Source organism: Narcine bancroftii, chromosome 4 (assembly GCF_036971445.1).
Source record: "Narcine bancroftii isolate sNarBan1 chromosome 4, sNarBan1.hap1, whole genome shotgun sequence".
NCBI classification, from domain to species: Eukaryota; Metazoa; Chordata; class Chondrichthyes; order Torpediniformes; family Narcinidae; genus Narcine; species Narcine bancroftii.
Window position 1 is genome coordinate 129,443,647 of NC_091472.1, and position 24,455 is coordinate 129,468,101.

At 41.1% G+C, this 24,455-nt stretch overlaps 2 protein-coding genes across 2 annotated transcripts in view; both read left to right on the forward strand.

The window, feature by feature from the left end:
- Nucleotides 1-267: 267 nt before the first annotated feature.
- Nucleotides 268-5,393, forward strand: LOC138759955 (transmembrane protein 17-like). The gene is made up of 4 exons (XM_069930428.1): nucleotides 268-437; nucleotides 2,958-3,061; nucleotides 4,188-4,301; nucleotides 4,980-5,393. The coding sequence occupies exons 1-4, from the start codon at nucleotides 290-292 to the stop codon at nucleotides 5,217-5,219; spliced, it is 606 nt and encodes a 201-aa protein (XP_069786529.1). The 5' UTR covers nucleotides 268-289; the 3' UTR covers nucleotides 5,220-5,393.
- A 9,300-nt stretch (nucleotides 5,394-14,693) lies between these two features.
- The window catches only part of LOC138761154 (uncharacterized protein KIAA1671-like), a 245,816-nt gene continuing 236,054 nt past the window's right edge, over nucleotides 14,694-24,455 (forward strand). The window contains exon 1 of the mRNA XM_069932843.1: nucleotides 14,694-14,867. The gene's annotated coding sequence lies outside the window, so the exon portion shown is untranslated. The remainder of the gene's footprint in view (nucleotides 14,868-24,455) is intronic.

Genomic DNA, 24,455 nt, shown 5'->3' on the forward strand with positions numbered 1-24,455 from the left:
GGTATCTGATGTACATATTTGAAAATTGTCCCACATAATTACCTTTAATATTCATAACATTTCAAAGATAAAATATGACAATGTCTTCATTGTTGTTTTAGGAATAAAAATGAGCTTGAATAAAATGAAAATATATTAGAGAATTAGCTAAACATTGTTAAATTTTGCAAGGTGTGCAGAAAGATACTTAATTGAATATGACTCACGGTCTTTGTTTTTTTTTTACTCTTATTTCAAAGGATTAGTGTGTTACCACTGAGCAGATGGTACCAGGATTGAAAAGGATTTAATGCAGTTAGAGTGGATCTTTCTATCAATTATGTCTCTGCATTCTTTTCTGCCTCATAATATCAGACAGAATCTGACCAACTTCAGTGGCACCCTTTTTACCAGTAATAAAACTCGAGACTGCAGTAACATATCGAACAACATCCCAGGTAAGACATATTGTGTTGAAATAACCACTGAATTAGCAGTAACTCTAAACATGCAGGCTTACACAGAGAGCTCCACAAGGAATAATCCAATTTTCAAATCTGTACATCAATGAAGAAAATAAACAGACTTTAAAACCTTACCTCCTTCATAATAGCGTGGATTTTGTGATTATGAAGATAACAAGACATTATATCATGAAACTAACAATATATTTGGGATTCTGACACCTGCATAGTTTAAAATTGAAATTGCGTAGCTGCTGTTTTCTTTCTTTGGCTTGGCTTCGCGGACGAAGATTTATGGAGGGGGTAAAAAGTCCACGTCAGCTGCAGGCTCGTTTGTGGCTGACCAGTCCGATGCGGGACAGGCAGACACGATTGCAGCGGTTGCAAGGGAAAATTGGTTGGTTGGGGTTGGGTGTTGGGTTTTTCCTCCTTTGCCTTTTGTCAGTGAGGTGGGCTCTGCGGTCTTCTTCAAAGGAGGCTGCTGCCCGCCAAACTGTGAGGCGCCAAGATGCACGGTTTGAGGCGTTATCAGCCCACTGGCGGTGGTCAATGTGGCAGGCACCAAGAGATTTCTTTAGGCAGTCCTTGTACCTTTTCTTTGGTGCACCTCTGTCACGGTGGCCAGTGGAGAGCTCGCCATATAATACGATCTTGGGAAGGCGATGGTCCTCCATTCTGGAGACGTGACCCATCCAGCGCAGCTGGATCTTCAGCAGCGTGGACTCGATGCTGTCGACCTCTGCCATCTCGAGTACCTCGACGTTAGGGGTGTGAGCGCTCCAATGGATGTTGAGGATGGAGCGGAGACAACGCTGGTGGAAGCGTTCTAGGAGCCGTAGGTGGTGCCGGTAGAGGACCCATGATTCGGAGCCGAACAGGAGTGTGGGTATGACAACGGCTCTGTATACGCTTATCTTTGTGAGGTTTTTCAGTTGGTTGTTTTTCCAGACTCTTTTGTGTAGTCTTCCAAAGGCGCTATTTGCCTTGGCGAGTCTGTTGTCTATCTCATTGTCGATCCTTGCATCTGATGAAATGGTGCAGCCGAGATAGGTAAACTGGTTGACCGTTTTGAGTTTTGTGTGCCCGATGGAGATGTGGGGGGGCTGGTAGTCATGGTGGGGAGCTGGCTGATGGAGGACCTCAGTTTTCTTCAGGCTGACTTCCAGGCCAAACATTTTGGCAGTTTCCGCAAAGCAGGACGTCAAGCGCTGAAGAGCTGGCTCTGAATGGGCAACTAAAGCGGCATCATCTGCAAAGAGTAGTTCACGGACAAGTTTCTCTTGTGTCTTGGTGTGAGCTTGCAGGCGCCTCAGATTGAAGAGACTGCCATCCGTGCGGTACCGGATGTAAACAGCGTCTTCATTGTTGGTGATTCAGTAATCCCCCCCATACAGTTTTCTGCATAAAAATCTAGTAAAAATTAATAATTTTGAAAACAACGTTTAAAAACTAGTAGGACTGTAAAGTTCCTGAAAATGTGATTTTTTTTTGTCTTCCAAGAGTTAAAAGTGAGTTTTTTTAATGACCAAATAAATCATAATTACTGCTGAGGAAACATTGTGCCCAAAAAAAATACTATTCTGTAGATTGCAATTCCCTCAAACAAATATCTTGAAAATGTGCAATCAGTTAAGTTTCAGACTTCATAGCCAATTTCTCCATGGAGTAATGTCATTAAAAATCCAAATAATTATAAATACTGGCAATAAGTGAAATCTTCAAAATATGAATACCTCAGCTGAAGAATATTATATATATACAAACTACGACAACCTTATGCCTTTTTAGGCTTTACAGAGACATTGTAGTATACTATTGGATGTGGAACACATGAAAATTTGGTGCAGCTTCACACAGGTATGTAAAAATGCAAGAATATATTGTATTCATGTCAGTGTAACACAAATTATTTAATTCTGGAATGTACTTTTTTTCTTCACTGACAAAATTATTTTCCATAATAAACAAAAGGATTTAAAAAAATGTATTTTTGATGATGTTGTTTGAAGGATGAACGATGGTAAATGACTGCATTGTCTTACCAGACTAACTTTTTAAGATCCAGATAGAAGAGACTGCAGATGTTGGAATCTGGTGCATAAAAACAAGCTGCTGTCAGAACTCGGTGGGTTAAGCTGGGAAATGGACAGTCAATCTTTTGAGCCAAGACCCTTCATCCAAAGATGTGTTTTGAATACATAATGTTAAAGGAGAATAACAGGGTGCCTTTTCATTCAGATTGGATTGTAAATTCATCAAATTTTGTTTATAGAACAGAAAACAAACATATTTATGAAGTAAGTTTTGTTGTAACAGATTATTGAATGAATTGAGACCTTGCATATCGGATAACAACTTCTCTTGTTGTTCTGGCTGGTTTCTAGTCACTTTTCATTCACTTCTCTAGTACACAAGCCAAATTAAGATACATTGGGATTTACATGGGGTTGATAAAGTAAACTACTAATTAGTAGAGTTAAAAGTGTTTGAAGAAACATTATTTTCTCTTAACAGTGAATGACACAGTGTCCAGCCTCCCTTTACAGATGGCACTGTACTTTAATGTCATTTTCTTTCCATTCTGGTGGCTGTCAGAAGTGGTCATGCTCCATCTTAAGGTGAGATTGTAATTAATATGTTCATGGTCCTCATGGTAGAACTCACAATTAACATCCTGTTTAACAAAGTCTGGCCAACCTTTTAATTTAGACATTCAGCATGGAAAAAGGCCATTTCGGCCCATGTGTCTGTGCCGCCCAATTAACCTACACCCCCGGTAAGAACTCATGGGATGAACTGGCCTGTTGCCATGCTGTCTGTCTAAATTAAAAAATTTAAAGGTTGGCCACCCCTGGTTTATCAACAAAAAGATCTTACCTAAATATTGGAGTTGCTACAGAGCCTCACTATACCCCTTAGAATCCATAATACTGGAATGGAAGTCAGTCATCTTTGATCCTGAGGTACTGCTTGGAAAGAGCAGGTTTAAACAGTGGCCAACAGCTTACATTGTTATGAGTTTTGACAAACAAAACTTCTGACTGGAACTATAGGAACATCTGATAAGAATTTTTCCAAAAATACAGTGAGGCAGAAGGTAGTTGACTAAAACATATTAATTATTGCCCAGCATTGATGAAAGATGTGTCTTCTATTGCGTTAATTAGTTAAAAATCTATCACTGACACCAGCAATAGAACCATTGGGAGACTTTCCAATATCCATTCTGAATTTTTTCAGTGCTCTCTGACCCTAGATGAAATCATTAGATGGAGGATAAATACCCTTCAAGTCAAAGAGAACTCAATTTGGGAAAGTGACCACTTCATGATTGGAAATTATGGGAAGAAGCGATTGAGAAGATTTTCTTTCTTTTCAATCTGTTTATTGAGTTATATATACAAGAGGAGAGTTACATTCATGTATTTACAAGTGTGTAAGAAAAATAACATTAGTATTTAACAAATAAATTGAGAAGTATTTTATAGCTTAGAGAAAGGATAAAGGAAATCAGAAGAGGAAATCAGAAACCTGGAATGATGGATAGGATAGGAGAAGGGCCACTTAGGTTAGGTTTGATATCCTTCATTTCTCCCAATGCAGAATCCAAGTGTGTTGCAGTGCAGATGCTTTTCATTCTTGTAGATGGACATTCTTCTCAATTCCAATTGATGAATCAAACAATTTCAAAGAATGGTTTTCGACTGATTTATCTTTGCTTTTCCTCGTTGCTCCCTTAACCAGTATGACATGCTACCAACATACTATCAGTGGTTACTGTTGACTGCCATAATAATTCTCACAATGATTGAAAGTGTTCGACTTTGTCTGGGTTACATTGGAAACTTACAAGAAAAGGTAAATGAATTATAAATCATAGTTTTTGAAAATGTTTTGACTCTGCACACTCTTTCAATGATACACAAAATAAATACACCATCTGATTCACCAGGTGATCCCTGATTTGAATGATGTACATATAGGCTAATAAAGCAAAGTTAAAGTTCAACTATGATTTATTTTCCTTTGGCTCCTTAGCATGTTTTAAACTGTTAAAGATATTTCATGTACAACCGATTTAGCAGCTTCCAGAGTTTTATCATGATTTCTTACTTGAAGTATTAAACCAGTGGTTCTCAACCTTTTTTCCCCTCACTCACACACCACCTTAACTCATCCCTTACTAACCACAGACCAAAGTGGTATGTGAGTGCTTTAAAAAAAGGTGAAAACCACTAGCCCATTGAAATATGCACCTCCAATATATTTCGCTGCATTTTACATGAACTTATAGCTGATTCTGGCACTGCCTAGTGCAGTAAGAAAACACAAATTTTACTTCACAGTGATTATTATTGCTTGCTTGTTTTTGATTCTGTCATTTGGATTTAGATATAATGGAAGGGAGATGAGTTTAATGTGGTAAGGTAAAATATCAGCAACTATCTTACTAGGTGATAGAAACGGCTTAAGGAGGCAATGGACTATTACTGTTTTCATTTCTTATGTTCTTAAGTTCTTCTCTTTGTCCTACAGCTGCCAGAATTGGCTGGATTTTGGTTGCTGTCCTTTGTAATACAGCTACCCATTATCCTCTTCCTCCTCACTGATGAATCCATCATGATCATACCCTTGGAAAAGGGTGTCCATATTCTCTTCTTCACTTTCCTGGTGTTCGAGTTAGTTGTGGGATTCCAGGCTCTAAGGGAAATGACAAATCACCTAGTGAGGTGCTTCTACCTTCAGCAGTTTCAGGAGTTAAAGTGTTCTCAGTAGCACAAAACAAGTCAAAAAAACTGGCATTCCATTTGGAAGTAGTTCCTTTTCCTATGTAGAATGAGCCAAGGACTTTCAGGCACTTTGATTTTTGCAATCCTGAGATCCAGTAGGCTCCACTTCATCAATACTGAGATTTAGCTTTTTCTGCCGGTTTGCAGGTCAATGCAAAGATGTAACACTAAGGATCTTGCCAGACTAATATCAAGTGTTTTCCTAAGCTGAGCTGTACTAAATTACCCTAAATAATCATGGATCTATTATCTTAGTGAAAATGTCTTTACAATTGTTTAAATTAAATCATTTCCATGTTGGAAATTTTTATTAATATTGAATTTTTGTGTTGCATTTTCTTTGTGTTTTTATGCCATAGACCAGCAGTGGGCAACCTTTTTTCTTGAACTCACATTCCACCTTAAGTATTCCCTTTGGCATAAGTGCTCTGTGATTAGTAAGGAATTGCTTAAGGTAGTATGCGAGTGGAAAGAAAAAATTTGAAAACCAGTTTTATCATTGTGTGTACGGTTTCATAACTCCAAAGGAAACGGGCCAGTGACAGTCAAGCAAAATATTTCAGTAACAATTGGGTTGAGAGCAGTGGTTCTCAATCTTCCCTTCCCACTCACATACCACCTTAAGCAATCCCTTAGCAATCACAGAGCACCCATGGCATAGAGAATGCTTAAGTCTGAATGTGAGTTTTGAAAAAAGTTGCCCACCCTTGTCATAGACTATTCTCCAGTTTCCTTCCTTTGTCCCAACTCTTCCTGTGTGATTCTAGGCATGGGTCATCATCAGGTTATACAGCATTGAAACAGGCTCTTCAGTCCAACATCCTTACCAGCCAAGTTATCTACCTAAGCCTATCCCATTTACCTGCTTTTGATCCATATCACTCTCAATCTTTCTGAATGACTTTCAAACCTTACAATTATACTGCCTCTGCCACTTGATTACTATCCAAGAGTTAAAGGTGTGTCAAACAAACTTGAACCTGATGTCACACTGGTTATGTAAGACTTAAGTCAAGTTCAGTGGGTTCACAGAGAAACAAATCCAGATGCAGGCTAACAAACAAAGGATAATCTTTATTGTACACATGGGGAAATTGTAATGGGAAAGACACAATTTTTCAACTTTCATCTTTTTTATATAAGCTAAAACATGTTTTCTCTTAATCGCATTATTTAAACCCTGAACATTAAATTTATATTTGACATTATTATCAAAGTAAAACTCGAACAACAAATTTTTAAAAACCCTTAACCTTCTATCCCTTCTACTAACTAAAATAAACCTTAAAACTCCCCTTAAAAACCTTCCTTTCTTTTTATCCCTTCTAATAATACAAAAAAATTTAATCTTAAAGCTTCCCTTGATAAATAATCACTAAACAAAATGATTCCCAACACCCCCATCTAAGAAAATTAAATGTATTCAAAATTTTTTTTTAATTTATAAAACACTACAAAGTAGTAACTCCCCACTTAACTGAGTGTGGACAGAAATAAATCCCCCCCCCACAGGTGGCAGACAACTTTGGAAGGCTTCAGTGACCTCCCTACAATTGGACTCATAAAATTAAGTCTAAATCAGCTCCCAACTTGCTCCGAATCATCAATATCAATCAAGCTCTTTGACAGATTCCCATTCCCATTTCCATTCTTCTTCTCAGATATCCTCCTCTTAGTGAAGAATGCCTTTCAACAGCCCCATCAGGCAGAGAATTAGCAAAGATTAAAGCACCATAGTCATTCTCAAAAAATTGTGATTAAAAATTACCATAAAAAATTTTCAATACTGCAGGATATCTAAAAGAAAATTTATAACCCTTTCTCCAAATCACCTCTTTAGCAGAATTAAACTCTTTACGTCTTCTAATAATTTCTTGACTCAGATCTGGAAAAAAAACCTTGTTTCCCTATACCATCAACGGGGATTGATATCTACGTGCATTCTGGACTGCTACTCTCAAAATAGTTTCTCTATCATGATATTTTAGACAGCGAATCAAAACAGCTCGTGGTGGTTGACCTGGATATGGTTTACTCCTTAGAGCCTTATGAGCCCTATCCAACTCCAAACCTTCTGGAAAGAACTCCAATCCCAATGCCTCAGGAATCCATTTAAAAAATTTTTTATTGGCTCTGAACCCTCAATTCCTTCAGGAATTCCCACTATTTTAACATTATTTCGACGACTTTGATTTTCCAGAGAGTCTATCTTCTTCAATAAATCTTTCTTCTGAATCTCCCATCCAACGTAAGAATCTTCCATTTTCTCTATTTTCTGTTTATTACATTCCATTTGATCCTTACAAACTTGAAAGGCACCTTCCATTTTCTTAAAATTATCTTGAACTGTGTCCACCAAATTCAAACATTTATTGACATCGCCTTTAACAGCAAAAATGTCCTTTTTAAGAGAAGAAGCTTCTTCAGAAATATTTTTCATTTTTTCAGTTATATTCATAAATCCATGTTCCATTTGAGTAGATATTTGCATTGACATATCACCCATTTGATGTGCCATTGATTCCAAAACAGTAAAAACAGCTTCAAAATTAGTATCCTCTCCTTGAGGCCTACCTTGTTTCTCTTCAACAACAATCAACGATTCTTCTTCCAATTTTTTTAATTCAGCCTTCGATTTCACCTTTCTTCTGGTCTGGACCCCTCCAGGTCCAGACCCAGCCTGTTCCAAATGCCGTTGACCCTCACCAACAGCCCAGACCTTATCCAATAACTCCTGAACCCGCGACGCACCACACATGCCTGGCAACACAGAGGTCCGCACTCGCACGTCTTCCAACATGCTGCCCCAAACCTCCGCACCGCCGGGACTCGCAGCAGCGCCGTGCATCGGGTCCATCGTGGGCTCCAGCAACTCTTCAGCGCGCCTGACATTGCGGGCACGCTGATCAAGATATGAAGAAAAAATTGATAATACTCAGCCGGGCTGGAGTCCTTTATTGCTTGGGTGACTGTCCAGTCGACTCAACTCCGAGGATTCCATTTGGTAGTTAGGCCTCACTTCTTCTGAACTTTTAAAGTGAAGTTTCTTCTGAATCTGTGTCTTTGTATTAGCTGCCATTACAGTCTTTAAATATTCAGATAGCTTCAAAACAAACTTTTAAAACTTTTCCGAGTATTTAAATTCAGGTATTTTTTAGTCCAACTGGAGGAATATGGAATTACACTTCTTCCTCCTTCACCATCAGGCCACGCCCCCGGAAAGACACAACACTTGAAACCAAAACTATATAGGCATTCAAAACAATATCCATTCACATCTGATACCAGTGGCCACCTACTCTCTCTCTCCTGTGACAGAGTATATAGAAATGTTTTGGGGAGATAAATTGGGAAAGGTTTGTTAGAGTAGGTCACATACAAACACTTTAAGACAGATTTTATTTAAAATACTGGAGCTCTGCCCCATGTTGGACGTATCGAGACCTCAGAGCTTTTGCAAAAGCTTTGAAGAATGCTCAAGAGTCTTCACTAATGACTGTCGTTTACAAAAGGCAACAGATGAAAGATGTTCTTGGAGTTGTCTGGAAGAGAACTTGTTGTTCTAAGAGGGTCATGTGGTTTTGCAAACAGGATTTCTTTCTGAGAGAAAGAGAGAAACACAGAGATCACTTCCACAGTGATACAGCCAGCAGAAGTAGCTGGGACTGGAATAGGACAAGCTGGCAAGTGTCACATTTGTAGCCCGAAATGTGAAGTTAATAAAACATTAAACACAAGTTTTATCAGGCAAACTTCTCAGTGGCTTTATTTTCCGGTTTCCTTTGTTCTCTTGCTTGTGTTCTTATCTCTCTCTCTCATACCACGTGATTTCCGGTACATCTCATACATATTCATTATCATGACATCCCTCCTTTAATCAGAAATAAACTTTACCTTCACTTACCAATATCCCTCGGAAACATACAAACATCGTAATTAATGGTAATACTATAACTCAACTACATAAAATTTACTTCCTACAGCACTCATACATGCACTTTATGATATAAGATTAAAATACTGTCCCAAAGTTCTTATTAAAACTATAGCACAAAGTCTTCGTATCGTTTGGGCACTTTCCGGTTTCGTTTCGGCCTGCCTGCGATATTGTCGTCGCTTCTCGGTTGTTCACTCTCAGCGTCGGAAATACTGCTCGCCACGGCTTCGGGTGTTTCTGCCACTCTAGTCACTTCATCAGGAGTGCTGGTAACTGCCTCTGGAACATCATCAGGTCTCTCAGTTTCAGCATCTCGTATTGGCCTTTCAACCTCTTCGCTCGATGTATCTCTGGACTGGTACCTTTTTACACTTGATACATTTCTCTTATGCAGGACTCCAGTCGGAGACTTGACTGTCACCATACTGCCACTTCTGGATACGACAGCATAGGGTTGATGGTAATAAGGTGTGTCTAGCTTACCACCAGTTTCATGCCTCACTAGAACATTATCTCCTGGCATGATGTCTGAGTACTTGGCTCCACGTTTCGAATCTGTGTACAGCTTTGCTGCACCTTTCTTTTCAGCATCATGGTCCCTAATCTCCTGGTCGTCTCGGATTTCCTTTATTTCTGGCATTTTAGTGCGGATTTTTCTCCCAAAAAATGCTTCTGCAGGACTTTTTCCAGTGGTTGCATGAGGCGTTGCTCGATAGACAGCCGCATAAGATAGCAATGCTTCTCGCCAATTTTGTCCTTCAGCGTGTGCAATCCTCAATCGTTTTTCAATGGACTGATTTTGTCTCTCTACTTCTCCGTTGGCTTGCGGCCATTTCGGAGTTACTTTATGATGGTGGATACCTGTGGTCCTCATGTATTCTGCAAATGTCTCTGAAATTAATTGTGGACCATTGTCAGAGTATAATGTAACAGGTAATCCATATCTTGCGAATATCTCTGCTAATGCTTGTATTGTTTTTTCAGTGGTTGTGGACTTCAACACCACGTACTCATAGTATCTGCTGTAGTAATCTATCACTACCATAATTGATTCACCCGTCGGTAAAGGTCCAAGAAAATCAACAGCTACGTCGATCCATGGTCCAGTCGGGAGTTGCGTACTCCGGATCGGTTCTGGCGGATTACTCCTACTTGTGATTTGACATCCGTGACAAGTTTTAACAAATTTCTCTGCGTCTTTATCACAACCTGGCCACCATACCTTGGTCCTGAGGTTCTACTTGGTACCAACAATACCTAGGTGTCCTTCATGCGCTAAGGATACGATCTTCGGTCTCAATCTTTGCGGTATCACCAATCTGCAACCTCTTAATACACACTGTCCGATGCAACAAAGTTCGTCTCTAATGTGAATGTAAGCCTTGTGAGTACACTTGTCCCATTGTCCACTCTGTATGCATTCTCTTACTTCCATGAGTTCTGGATCACGTTCGGATTCTCTCTCGACTTCCTTCGTAGTCACAGCTTTCGGTGTCAACTGAATAGCTACGAAGTGTACAAAGCTCTCTGTTTCTGTTCCCAATTCTGACTTGGATTGTGGACCACCATCCTTCACCAATCTGGACAGCGGATCAGCAATGTTTGCTTTCCCTGCTATGTGGATTACTTTATATTTGTAGGGTTGTAGTATGAGTACCCATCTCTGTATTCTGGCACATGGTTTGGATCTAGGTGCATAGATCACCTCTAATGGCTTATGATCTGTGATGAGTTCAAATTCAATGCCGTATAAATATGCATGGAACCTCTCACAGGCCCATACAAGTCCGAGTGCTTCTTTCTCTGTCTGAGAGTATCTTCTTTCCACATCTGATAACGATCTGCTGGCATAGGCAATGATTCTTGGTCCTCCATCATGCATCTGGACCAACACGGCTCCTAAACCAACCGGGCTGGCATCCGCTATGACTTTGGTTGATGCCGCCGGATCGTAATATCTAAGAGTTTTTGCATCTGTCAGGCTTTGCTTCAGCGCTGTGAAAGCTTTCTTCTGCTCAGATCCAAAATGAAATGGTACACCTTTCCTGGTTAGTTTCCTTAGTGGTTCTGCCACTGTAGCGAAATTAGGAATGAACTTTGCACAAAAATTGACCAATCCCAGGAAACTCCTCACCTCTGTTGCGTTCTGAGGTGCACGTGCCTCTGCAATAGCTTTCACCTTGGCCTCTGCAGGGTTTAGTCCTTCCCGTGTAAGTTTGTGTCCCATGAAGTCCATTTCTGACACACCGAACTGGCACTTGTTTCCATTCACGGTAAGGCCTGACTCCTGTAGTCTAGATAGTACACGCCTCAACCGTTTATCATGCTCTTCCTTCGTTGGTGCATGGACTATGATGTCGTTAGAAATGTTGGCAACTCCAGGAATGCCTTGAATCACTCGATGGATTTCATACTGGTAGATCTCCGAAGCTGCATTAATTCCAAATGATAGTCTCTTGTAACGATACAATCCACAGTGAGTCACAAATGTTGTTACATCTCGGGAACCTGGATCCAGCTCTAATTGATGATAGCCCCATTTCAGATCAATTTTTGAGAATACCTTGCTGGTAGTTAGTTCTTGAAGTATTTCCTCCACCGTTGGTATAGGGTGTCGTTCTCTAATTATAGCTTCATTGGCCATTCTCATGTCAACACATAGTCTTATGTCACCCTTTGGTTTGGGCACAATCACTACGGGACTGACCCATTGTGTCGAATGTTCCACCGGTTCAATAATGTCTTGCTCGATCAATTCTTTAATTTTGGCTTCGACTTTCCCACGAAGTCCAAACGGAGTTCGGCGCATTGGTTGTGCCTTAGGTTTGACCGTTTCATCTACTGCTAGCTTCAATTGTCGACCTTTCAGCTTTCCTACTCCTTGGAAGACTGCGGGGAATTCTTGCTTCATATCCTCGTATGACTGAATTGAATTGACACAAGCTCCAATATGAAGTATTGCCAGGTCTTGCGCTGTGCTTCTACTCAGCAATGGTTCTCCCCTCTCTTCTATGACCATAAACTCTGCTTCGGTGTACTTAACTCCAGCTTCAACAGTTGCAGTAAAACATCCAATGGTCTGCAATGGCTTGGTTGCTGTGTATGGATACAGTTTCTTGGAACACTTCTTTGAGGTACAGATGATCTTTTTCCTTATCAACTTCTCCCATAAATGTCGATCAATCACATTACTGTCACTGCCTGAGTCTACAATGACCTGCGCTGTCACTCCATCGATGATCACTGGGACCTTCTCATGACGTACTTCATTCAACGTAAATTGGTAACAACTCTGTTCCTCCTGGGTATCATCATCGTCACCGTCTATCTGGCGAATGGTATCTTTCTTTCCAGGATACTTTCCTTTCCCCCAGGCTTTGCCTTTGGAAGTTGTACTCTTCCTCTTCTGGTCTGCATTGGACTTGCTTTTGCACTTCTTTGCAAAGTGGTCCTTACCTCCACACTTTCTGCAAACTTTGCCTTTGGCCGGGCAATATGGGTCTTTTCCAAAGTGACCTCGGTTTCCACATTGATAACACTCCACATCCTGTGTCGACGTATATCTTGGCTGATTATGGCGATGTGAGAGCCTCTTAATTTGCTGGCTTGAGTTGTCTTTCAGGGTCATGGTATGAAATTGCCCTTCAACAGCCTCTAATGCAGCAGCAATGGCTAAAGCATCGGTGAGTTCCAACTCACTCCCTCTTTCCAGTAGACGTCTTCTGAGTTTATCTGATCTACAGTGCTGTACGACTTGATCCAATAATTGGTTGTCCAAATCAGCTGGCATGTAATTGCATCCAACAGCTAGCTGGCGTAGTCTCGTCACGTACTGAGCAATTGTCTGGCCATCTTCTTGTCTCGTTCTCTGAAACAAATGGCGTTGAAATGTAGCATTCGGTGTCACTACATAGTGTGCATTTAATGCATCTACCGCTTTCCGGTACTCATCCTTTCTTCCAGTATTCAAAAGTGTTTTAAATGTTTCCCGAACTGCGGGTCCTGCAGTGAAAAGAAGTAACGCCCTTCTCTGCGCTTTTTGTTCAACTGTACCGGTATCTAGAAATAGGCCACGACTGTCGGCGTAGGATTCAAATTCTTCCAGCCATGCCTTCCACTTCACACTTACAGTGCTTGCATCACCAGTCGGGTCAAAATGAGCAATTCCACTATGTGTTAGAAAGTCACCGTTTGCACCAGCCATGAGGAAATATTCCAGCCCCAAAAGTACTGAGTCAAAGAGAAAATACTTATCACCTTGAAGTTGTCTGTAATCCTCTGTAATCTTGTTTAGTCTTTAATTTTCTTCAAGCTTATTCCATCCTCGTCACCAATGTCACATTTGTGGCCCGAAATGTGAAGTTAATAAAACATTAAACACAAGTTTTATCAGGTAAACTTCTCAGTGGCTTTATTTTCCGGTTTCCTTTGTTCTCTTGCTTGTGTTCTTATCTCTCTCTCTCATACCACGTGATTTCCGGTACATCTCATACATATTCATTATCATGACAGCAAGCTTGTGGAAAGCCTTTTTGGAACACAGCCTGGTCAAAGCTTTGTGCTTCATGCAAGAGGAGAGGACTGGCTGTCCAATATTTCAATTGGAATAAGAGATGATCTGAAAGAAAGAGGTTATCATCTGGAGAACCCTGACAGGGCCAGTTTCTTCAGCAAGACACGGAAGTGGCTGATGGACGTAAAAGGAACCTTCCTGAGCGATAACCATTTGCCTTTCAAGCATCAAAGCCTGGTGAATTTTATAAATGTTGAATTCTGTGCACAGTATAAGAATTGCCTGCAACCAGTGAACTTGGAGGAATGAGAAATGAGATTGGACTGTGAACCAAAGAACTTTTCTGAACTTACACACACATTACACACATGTGCACTTAGAATTAGAAGAGGGTTAAGTAAGTTAATAGTGATAAAAAGGTTTGATTCTATTTTCATGTTTAAAGATAATTAAAAGTAACTTTTGTTTAAGTAACCATTTGTCTTGGTGAATATTTATTGCTCCTGGATTTTGGGGTCCTCTGGGCTCGTCACACTCCCTCTTTGATACATACATGCAGTAATCTACAGTCTTAAAAGACAGGGACTTCCACACACTCTCAATTCCCTGTACCAATGGGGTGCAACTCAATGTTAAGTATTCCCACACAATACTTTGCTCCTGCACTCAGTGTAGTGCACACCTTATCATCGTGTCCTCCAGCGATGTCTGCCCTTTGCGACCTGGTGCAGAGCAGCGTTCGGAGTCAGAACCAAGGAGCAAAAAGGACCAGCTGCTGCACATGGTGGACTTTTAAAGGGCAGTAAGCTGGGGAGTGGAATCCGAGGTCCATATCTATGTCCAAAGATCTTTGGATTCTTCCAGCTGCTGATCTGTAATTCAATGTTTCCCCACCAGAGCTTGATGTTGTTTGGACAATTTCCCAGCCGCTCGGAAACCGAGCAGGTTGTTGAATCCTTTGTCCGTGCCCGTCACACGGAACTGTTCCGGCAGAGAAGGTGGCGCCTGTGGCAGTGGCGTGTGTTTATTGTTGACTTGGGCTTGGCAGTTGACGGCGTGCCCGTGTCCCTCCTTCAGCAGAGGAGATTGGAGCAGGTCTGGCCACTCCGCAACGAGGTGAAGGGTCACTCGGGCAGGTGGAAATGGTGGAAGGTGGAAGGTCCGGGGGAAGTGGCGTTTCTCAGGTGAGGACTTTCGGGTTGATTGCAAGATCAGCGTGGCGGATGAGGCTGTGCTGGGTTTTTATTGTTGCTAAAGTTTGAGGGGGATGCGATGGGAGCCGTTCGAGGAGGCTCGCAGACTGGGCGAGTTTGCTGGAGCTGAGGGTTACATGTCGCCTGTCGGGATCAAAGGGAGAAACTACATTCTCCATCCATCTCCCTCCGCTCGCCTCAACCCCTTCCTTCCCCTGGCCAACACCACCCCCGGAACGTGTCTCCCCCTCCCCCCCCCCACACAGATCTTACCCTCATCCCAGAGCTCCTTTTCGCCACCCTTTCCCCCCCCCCCCCCCTATTAAACCCATGATCTCTTCCTCCTCGGCTCTTTCCCCCGGCGCTCCCTCCACCTCCCCCGGACCTTGCTCCCTCTCCTTTTCCTCTCCACCTTCCCCCGGTGCTCGCTCCCCGAGAGTTTCATATTCGCGTTGAAAGAAAATCCTATTCTCAGACAGAGTGGCTGACTCGTCAACTAGAAACTTTTGTTCTTTTAAATTGTTTCTCTTGGGGTTTTGAATTTGTGTTTTGCACGAAGCCCGGATGAATCTGATGGTAGAACTGCCCTTTCATGAACAAGAAATCGCTTATAGAGTCAACATAAATTGTTTTTAAAGATATAATTCTCGCAATTAAAAAAAAAACACGTATCTGGTTGTTGAGAATTTGAGTGAAACACGAAAGTCTGCAGACGCTGTGATTGTAGTTTTAAAAAAAGAAATGCTGGAGGAGCTTGGCAGGTGAAGATATATTACCAGCGTTTTGAGCCTGAGCTTAAAGGTATGAGATTCAAGAAATTGAGATCATTCTGCCGTGTGCCTGGCCTGAAATGGGGACTCTCTCTGCCTTCCCCTCCCCCAAAGTTAGACTGTGATTACTGCTTTGTTCAGAGACCGGGAGCAGATTCAGTTCTCGTGTTCAGGAGTCGCACGCAGTCTGACAAACAGAAAGGATATAATAGTTTTGTAAATCCCCATTTTAGAGGTTTAAAAACTGGACAAGAGGTGATATCTTGTAACTTTATCTCATTGCCAGTGAGGCGAGTGCAGTGTAATATTCTGCGGGTTTGCTGCCTTGTCAGGAAAGTGAAATTTGTAGAAAGAGTTCGGCAAAGGATTTTTTGGACAGCGTTGGTGTTTTGTCAAAAGTGTTCCCATCTCATTGATGGACATCGGTGTGTTTGGTACTGTTTCACAAAATGGTCTTGTGGCTGAATATCAACCACACGTGGCTAATCTTGATGCCTAGTTATTGTAATCATCCAAAATAATTAAATATCAACTTGGAGTTAAATTTTTAAAAATTCTATACCTCTACCTTGGGGTTGTGATCCCTTCATGTGGTCAAAGAGTGAACCGAGGAGTGAGCAGTGTGACCCTCTCCAGTCGAAAAGTTACTTTACTCTTTCACCGAAATGAAGGTCATCACAAGGGGTCAGCGGGATGTTCACATCTTTTCAGATTGGACCAAAAGTGAAACGATTAGTAGGAAAATTTTGTTTCTAATCTTTGCTACGCAGGTTAATAATAAATGTATCTTTGCACTTTGTACTGTAATTTTGGAGAAATGTAACTCTGCCCTGATAATGCATAAATCGGCTGATTATGGTTGACTCATTTTGGCCTGTCTCAAAGTATATGTGAATGTCCAATTTGCACATGAGCATTAACTGCTTGGTGAAATTATGAAGCATTTAAACTGCGATTGATCTGTAACCAGAAGTAGCAAAGGTTCCGAGCAGAGGCTTTGACTTTAATCTGTCATTTTATATTCTGCTTCAATCACGTTTGCCTTAATTGAGGGGTGGCGATTGTTCTGAATAGAGATCTTATCAGCTGCCTTCAAGAGTATGCTGTCCTCTTGAGTGATGGATACTTGATTTCATATATTTTCGATTTTGTAAAGGTGCTGAATACAAATGGAAGATTTTGATTTTATTTTCAGAGATAAAGTTTATTCATAAAAATAGAGAAGTACAAAAACAGTCCACGGCTTTCTTTCCATAGTGCTGTTCAGACCATATGTTCACTGTATTGTCTGTTCACTCTATTGTTTGCACATTTTGCATGTGCTGCTCCGTTCCCACTTGTGCGGCAACCTGGGGAGGATACAAACTTCAAGTGTAGCCCCTCAATGTCTGGTGGAGGAAGGATCCTACAAAGCCTTGGCATCACCAAGTTCCATTGTATCACTTAATGTGTGTTTCTGCAGCGTGGAATGTTCCAGTTGGCGATATTCCCTGATGGACATTTCATATTTGAAGACCAAGAAGTTTCAAGCAGACCAAATTGCGGATTTCATTTAGTTGATAGTCTTCCAGCAACAGTTGTCTGTGGGTTACTGGGATCAGCCCGTAGATCAGCCTTCTGCTGGGATGAATTGTGCCAGGGTACCTACATCCTTTTCTAGACCTTTGCACATACACAGTCTGCAAAGAGGTGGGAATCCATCTGAATCTCATTGCAGCAGATCTGAGGGCAGCATTGTGTGTTGGGAGTGAGATTCCAACTCGACAGGGAGGACCCCACTCACCACCAGCCATTGTGATCTGATAATTCTGCCAGGTGATTTGGACAATCTTTTCAGGCAATCACCACAGGATTCATCATGTGTCTGTCTCACAGATCCTGCAGCATTTTTCATGCTGATCACTGCCTGATAGACTTGTGCTTTAAGGTCTGTTTTTAAAAAATATCTTTCGCATGAAGGGTAGTTAACATGGTGTGGTGAATTTGTGTCGTGCTGTCAGTCTCTCACTGTGCTTAGTCTGCTTTACTGACATTGGACGTGTATTACTAAAGACACTCCCCTTGGGTATAACTGTGTATGCACCCAATATCATTCATTATTGTACCACTAGTTTCTGCTAATAAAAGCCATGATTCCTGGTTAATTACACAGCCTTCGTCTTCTTCATTAACTGGCACTTCACATGGCAATATCCGACTGTTTGGTAATGAGGCCTGGCCTGTATTTTTTTTAAACTCTGGATTACAGATAGAACCTCAGGACATAGCAACAATTGTGCCTGTGTATTTTGGGTCCAAGGACAGAAGATGGATCTCCACCTTGTCAGAATCAGAATTTATTGTTTTGAACTTCTTACAAAATTCATTGTTTTTTTAGCAGCATCACAATGCAAACATTTATATAAGTCACATGACAAAGTAAATAAAAACAAAGCAAGTAAACAGTTATATGGTTAAAAGAAAGTCAAAGCAAGGCAGTGTTTTTGGTTCAGAGGGGTAGAAGCTATCTTTATACCACTGAGTGCTGATCTCTGGCTCCTGAACCTTTTTCCCTATGGGAGCCGTGTGAAGAGGGCATGGTGGGAGTCTTTAAAGATAGAGGCTGCTTTCTTAAGGCACTGCCTCTTGTAGATGTTCTTGATGGAGTGAAGACTGGTAACCATGATGTTGCAGGCCGAGTTTACATCCCTCAGAGTTTATTCTTGTCCTTTGCATTGGCACTGCCATACCAAACAGTGATGCAACCATCCAGATTCTCTCCATGGCACACCTGCAGAAGTTTTTAGATTCTTTGTTGACATAAAGAATCTCCTCAAACTTCTCACAACGTATAGCTGCTGGTGAGCCTTCTTCATGATTGCATCAACATGGAGGCTCTAGGATAGACCTTCGAAGATGTTGACACCCAGGAATTTGAAGTTCTTGACCCTCTCCATTACTGACCCATCAATGAGGGCTGGTTCGTGTTATGATTTCTTCCTGAAGTCCACAATCCTCTCCTTGGTTTTGCTAATGTTGAGTGCAAGATTGTTGTTGTGACACCGCTCAATGAGCTGATCTTTCTTCCTCCAGCACACTTCCTCATTGCCGTCTGTGATTCTGCCAACAACTGTGATGTCATAGGCAAATTTGTAGATAGCATTTGAATTAGGCCTTGCCACACAGTCATGGGTGTAGAGTGAATAGAGCAGAGGGTTCAGCATACATCCTTGAGGTGCACCTGTGTTAATCATTGGTGAGGAGGAGATATTTCCAATTCGTACTGACTCTGGTCTTCCTCTGAGGAAGTCAAGGATCCATTTGAAGAGGGAGGTACAGAGACCCAGGGTTTGGAGTTTGTTGGCCAGCACTGAAGGAATAATGGTGTTGAAGGCCAAGCTGCAGCTGTGAGTTGTTTTCTAGGTGATCCAGAGCTGAGTGGAGAGCCAGTGATATTGTGTCTGCTGTGGAGCGATTGTGACAGTAGGTGAATTGTAGTGGGTCCAGTGCTTTACTTGGGTAATGCATGACCAACCTCTCAAAGCATTTCATCACAGTAGATGTGAGTGCTACTGTGCATTAGTTGTTGAGGCAGCTCACTCTGCTCCTCATGTGGATTTACTGGGGACTTTTGCTTGCAAAGTGCGAGCTGCTTTCTCCCTGGCCTCTTCAGTGAATGGAAATATTTGTAAAAGGGGAAAAAATAAATCGTATGCTTTAATTTCATGGCATTTATGGCATGCTGTGGAAACTTCATATCTCATTGGACGTGTTTATATGCCAGACAATTAGCAACACCTTTTTATATGACAATGGTCAAACTTCATTTTCTATGTGTGGTTGGTTACTTGGAAAATGGAAAAAGATACAACGTCTTATTTTTTTGAGGGCATTTTTAATGTGGCTGTTTACTGGTGGATAATCAACCTGCAGACATGTAATTAATGTTGGTTTAGTAAGACCTAGAGCAGTTTGCCTAAAATTGAGATGCCAGGATAATGGAGGTACATGCATGTCAAACAGATTGCATTAATTTTTTTTGGGCAGGTACCAAAATAATTTGGGTTTGTGGAATGCAGGCCTTCATGTACACAGGATTGGAATATCAAGCAGGAGCAGATATAGGTAAACAAAACAGTGATTAAAGCACACATGGAGTATTCAATGAAACTTGGCACCATATCAGAGGTGCTGTCCTCTTTTACTGGTAATTCTTGACATCTCTTAGGAAGGACATACTGGTATGCGTGAAGTTCAACTTGGATTGACTAGATTAGTAACTGAACACAAAAGGTTAACACAAAAACTATAGGTGATAGTTTCAGGAACTTTAACTTTTAAGAAATAATTTAATCCAGGTTCTCAGAGAATATAAACAAGGAGAAATTGTATCTTAAAATATGTCTTTCCTCTACTGTGGAACAACTTGGCTTCAGTGTGTACCATCTGCACCAACTTGCTAAGGCTACCATAAGGTTTCTAAACCTAGAACCTCTCCCATCCAGAAGGACAGGGAAGTGGATGCAATGAGAACACCCACAATTCCCACTCCAAGTCACTCACCATTCTGATTTGGAAGTGTATATCTCCTCCATTGTTTCTTGATCTATTTCCTTTAACTATTAATGATGAGAGGATACGCATTACAGAGACTGCAATAAGTCAAGAAGTTTGTTTGCTTCTCAAAAGCCAATTAGAGAATAGCAATAAATTTTTGATCTGGCAATGGTGATCACATCCAATGAATAAAAATTATCCTGTGTAAGGATGCTTCAAAGGATAAATATACAGACAACAAAATTATGTTGTGAAATGAGGAAGTATTTCACTTGAATGTCAAGTCTGAAATGTGCCAGTCACTTCTGTTATGCTGCTTTTACAAATGGTTTTTACAAATCATTGAAAATAAGTGAGCTAATTGTTTTCATCCAGTCAAATCACAGCCATCTATGATAAATTATCAATGTCTGCTTGAGCTTTTCACTCAAGTGATGGATGAGGTTCGCAGTATGATTCCTGCCACGTGATGAAATAAAGGTCACATTCCACAGATTTCTTTTGTTTATTCAGTATTTTTGTTACTAATTCACCTTTTTTGTGGGGAAAGTGTTGTTGGCATGTTTGAGATATTCTTGTGTTTTGTTCAGAGCAGATGCTTACAGTATTCCTGGTACTTCTCTGCTCAGGATACCTTGACAGAAACTGCAAAGTTCCTGGCTGATTGTCAGGTAAAGAGATGGCATCAGGGACTCCCACATCTCAGGCATTGAGGCAGCTTGATTTTCAATGCAAGAACATCCAAGGAATTTTCTGATATGAAGGCTTGTGATGTTATGCTGTTAGATTGTTAACTCCGGGCTCCAAATGATAGTCAGTAATGAAGACTGATCAGTGGAGATGTTGGTGAAAGAGGGTTTGTTGGAAAAAACTATCCACAATAGTCAATGTAAGTAATTCAGCAGGTTATTTTCAGCAACATCGCAATAGAACTGGGTTTTTCCAGCTTCATGGTTTTCTTTTTCCTGGTTTTATCTAATGCATCATTGAAACTTCAGTACAACTGAACTAATCTATGCACTGTAGCAATGAATTGGTTCAGATTCTCCGGTGGAGATTCACGGTTACAGAGAGTTTGCAAAGATGACATGCGTTAATTGAGGAGCTGTCATTGCTCCTTGGTGCATAACCAGAGATTGGGCAAACTTGATGTTGAGATGAGCTTCCAACTTTGTATCCATCCACTTTATCATCCCATGTCTGCTGAACATGTTTTGCACTCATTATCATCATCCAGGCATCTGGTGCCATCATCTCTTGTTCACATTTCTCACTTTTCATAAAATTGAATTCAATCAAAGTATGAAACCTGTGTCCGGATGCACCACATCTCATGTTACCCATCACCCTGAGAGTTAATTGTGTGCCAATGCTTTAATTAAAAAGAACTCAAATCACCCTTGTTTTCTGATCCTCTGTGGCCTGTGGTTCTCACTTCCCTGACTCTTTAATCTCCAGCTGTACAAATATTCATGATGTTTGTTTTGCTCCAGTTCTTTCTTTTCACCTGACACTGGCCCTTTGTCTACAGCTCCTTGGGCCTAAAACTCTGAAATTCTTTTGTTTAAGTTGCTCTTTTACACTTACCTCTTTGACCAAGCTATTGCTCATTTCTTGTGCATTTTTGTAACTTAATTTCAGATTTTCATCAGTAACACTCCTGGGAAGCTGTTCGAGTCAATCTGCCATAAAACTCCTTTTAGTTCCAATTAGCCTTCTTGTTTGAAATGTTGCACCATGGAGTCATTTTAGCCTTTGCCACTATTGTCATGTTCTGTAGTATAGTACTGCAAATGTGCTAATGGGCTAGAGTCCAAACGGGCCTGCTAACTCAAAATGGGGTATCCATGAGGTGCAAGTGGACCATCTGCTGCAACACAGATGTACCACACCACGATCTGAACCCTCATGCCTCTACGATTTCCTCACACTCACACAGTACAATCAAGCAAAATCATCAACCTTGGCTCAGTAAGGAGTACCAGGAACATCAAAGACATACGTTAAAATGATTGCGGGCTAGCATTGTGAAGTAGCAGTACTGGATCATGTGCAAATGCTGTTGCACGGTGGATTCGTGTATTGGAGTTCGGTCGGTGCACGCGTGATAGTTAAGGGCGCGAATTCAATATCATTAGGGCGCTTAACTCATGCATGCACCAACCGAATTCCAATGCACAAAGCTACCGAAGACTCGCGCAAGTGCACAGGAATCAAGATGACCACACCCAGCCTAAGGACCCTGGGATGTCGACTAACAAGGTAAGTACGCAATTCCAACATGCGTCCGTTCTGAGATATGACCAGTCGGACGGAACGTAACACAGACATATGTCGAGGAGAACCTGTATTACATTTCAATGTAATGCAGCAAACGGATTCTGGTCTGTTAAAACTGCCTTTCAATCTCTCACCATTGGTTTAAAAAAAAAACCTCTGATTTTCTATTTTATCCACCCAGAATTTTTGACCGATTTTTTCCACATCATATTTCATCTGCTACATTGTTGCACTTTCCTTTTGTCTGGCTGAATCCTTTGAAGCTTCTTGGTCTCACACACCTACCCATCTCCCTGGAATTAGAAAACGGTCCCCTCCTCCAAATAAATCGTTGACATAGTTTATGAACAGCTGTGGCCCAAGTTCCGATCCCTTAATCCTTGTAACACCTCAAATGATACTGTGAATGTCGATCAATGCGATTGTGTGATTGATACCACATTAGTTATCTTGTGATTAGCTCGTGCTAGTCTTTCAGTAACACTTTCTGAACAATATGCTTCTGCTGCTAATGTTTTGGTATAACCAGTGTATCATTCAGATATGATTTTAAAATATGAGCTCCAGCCTAGCACCGTTTTCTGCAAGAGGTTTAAGTGAGATTATACCAGGTGTAACAATGAATGACAGTAATACACTACAGCTCCATTGCTTGCCTTTGTATTTCTGCATTTATAAAATTCCTCTTGTTTTCTCTGTACAATCTTCATTGCTTTCATGGAGAGAGTGATGACACAGATCACGTCCACAGGAGCAAGTCGATTCATGGGTATATCTGTCTCCAGGGGAGGAGATCTCACTATATCATACTAAGTACAGCCAGCATTAAGTGGGACCAAGGAGCTCCCCTGTAGCAAGTCGATATGTTGTGTGGTTCGGCCCTCCCTCTACTGGGTCCTACTTTTTCCTCACGTCTCCAACTAGATTTGACTATCTGTGATGTGTGGGGCACTTGAGACCTGTAAATGTGAGCACCCAAAGACATTAAAACTTCAAAAAACATTACTTTGGTGAGCTCTCTTAAAGTAGAAGGTCATGAGGCCCAAAGTAGCTGTGGAATTGGTATATTTTTAAAGGTTTTAGCGGTTTAAAGAGTTTAGGCTTTCATTGAGAAATAATGTTGTATAGTTTAATCCTTGCACCTTACATGCCCTCCAATGGTTCTGTTGCACCCCATGCCACCTCCCCCCAATGCCAAGAGTTGAATAGGAACTTTCTAGTTTTTTTTCCTGCACTTGCACGAGATCTTTGTCTTTTTCATCCCTGATGTGGGAGAGACCAAATGGACCTCCTTGTATGTTCAAAGGCCTTGCGTACTTCAAAAGCGTGAGTACAAACTTATCAAAAGGTTGTTTCTCAGCACACTTTGTACCACCACTTGAGCTTGGATGTCTCCTTGTGTTTTGTGACTGACTGGATTTAACTACAGTTTTGTTTTGGAATATTTTATTTTTCATTTTCCATCAATAAATAAGGCGATAACATTACAGACTTACAAAATATACAGATATCCCCCAACAATCTGCATTCATGTTGTTTTTCTCCCCTTCCCTCTCCTGCTCCCTTAAAAAAAGGGGAAAGAAAGAAACAGGCTGGGTGTGGTTCAATGCTTCTGACGAGTGACCAGGGAGGCTGTGGAGCTTCCCCCAAATGTAATTTATTTTGTTAATCCACCTATTGGTAATTTTTGTCGGGATGTGGCTACAGCTGTGCTCCCAGGTACATCAGATATGGCTGCCATATTTTAATAAAGGTCCTGTGTCGGTGTCCAAGATAATACATAATTTTTTTCCACTGGAATCCAGCTGTGCATCGCAGTAGATCACCAGTTGATAAGAGGGGAATCAGATTTTCAGCTCATTGCTGTACACTTTTCTTTGGAATGGACAGAGCAATAAATACAAATTGAATATGGTTAATTTGTAGCTTATCTCCATAAGGTTAACCACTGTTATTCTTGTTTTGAACTGTACAGTGTCAACACTGTGGGAGA

Coding starts and splice junctions, on each gene's coding strand:
- LOC138759955 (XM_069930428.1), top strand. CDS start 290: ATGCAGTTAGAGTGGATCTTTCTATCAATTATGTCTCTGCATTCTTTT. Junction 3,062..4,187: donor TGGTCATGCTCCATCTTAAG/GTGAGATTGTAA, acceptor TCCCTTAACCAG/TATGACATGCTACCAACATA. Junction 4,302..4,979: donor TTGGAAACTTACAAGAAAAG/GTAAATGAATTA, acceptor TTTGTCCTACAG/CTGCCAGAATTGGCTGGATT.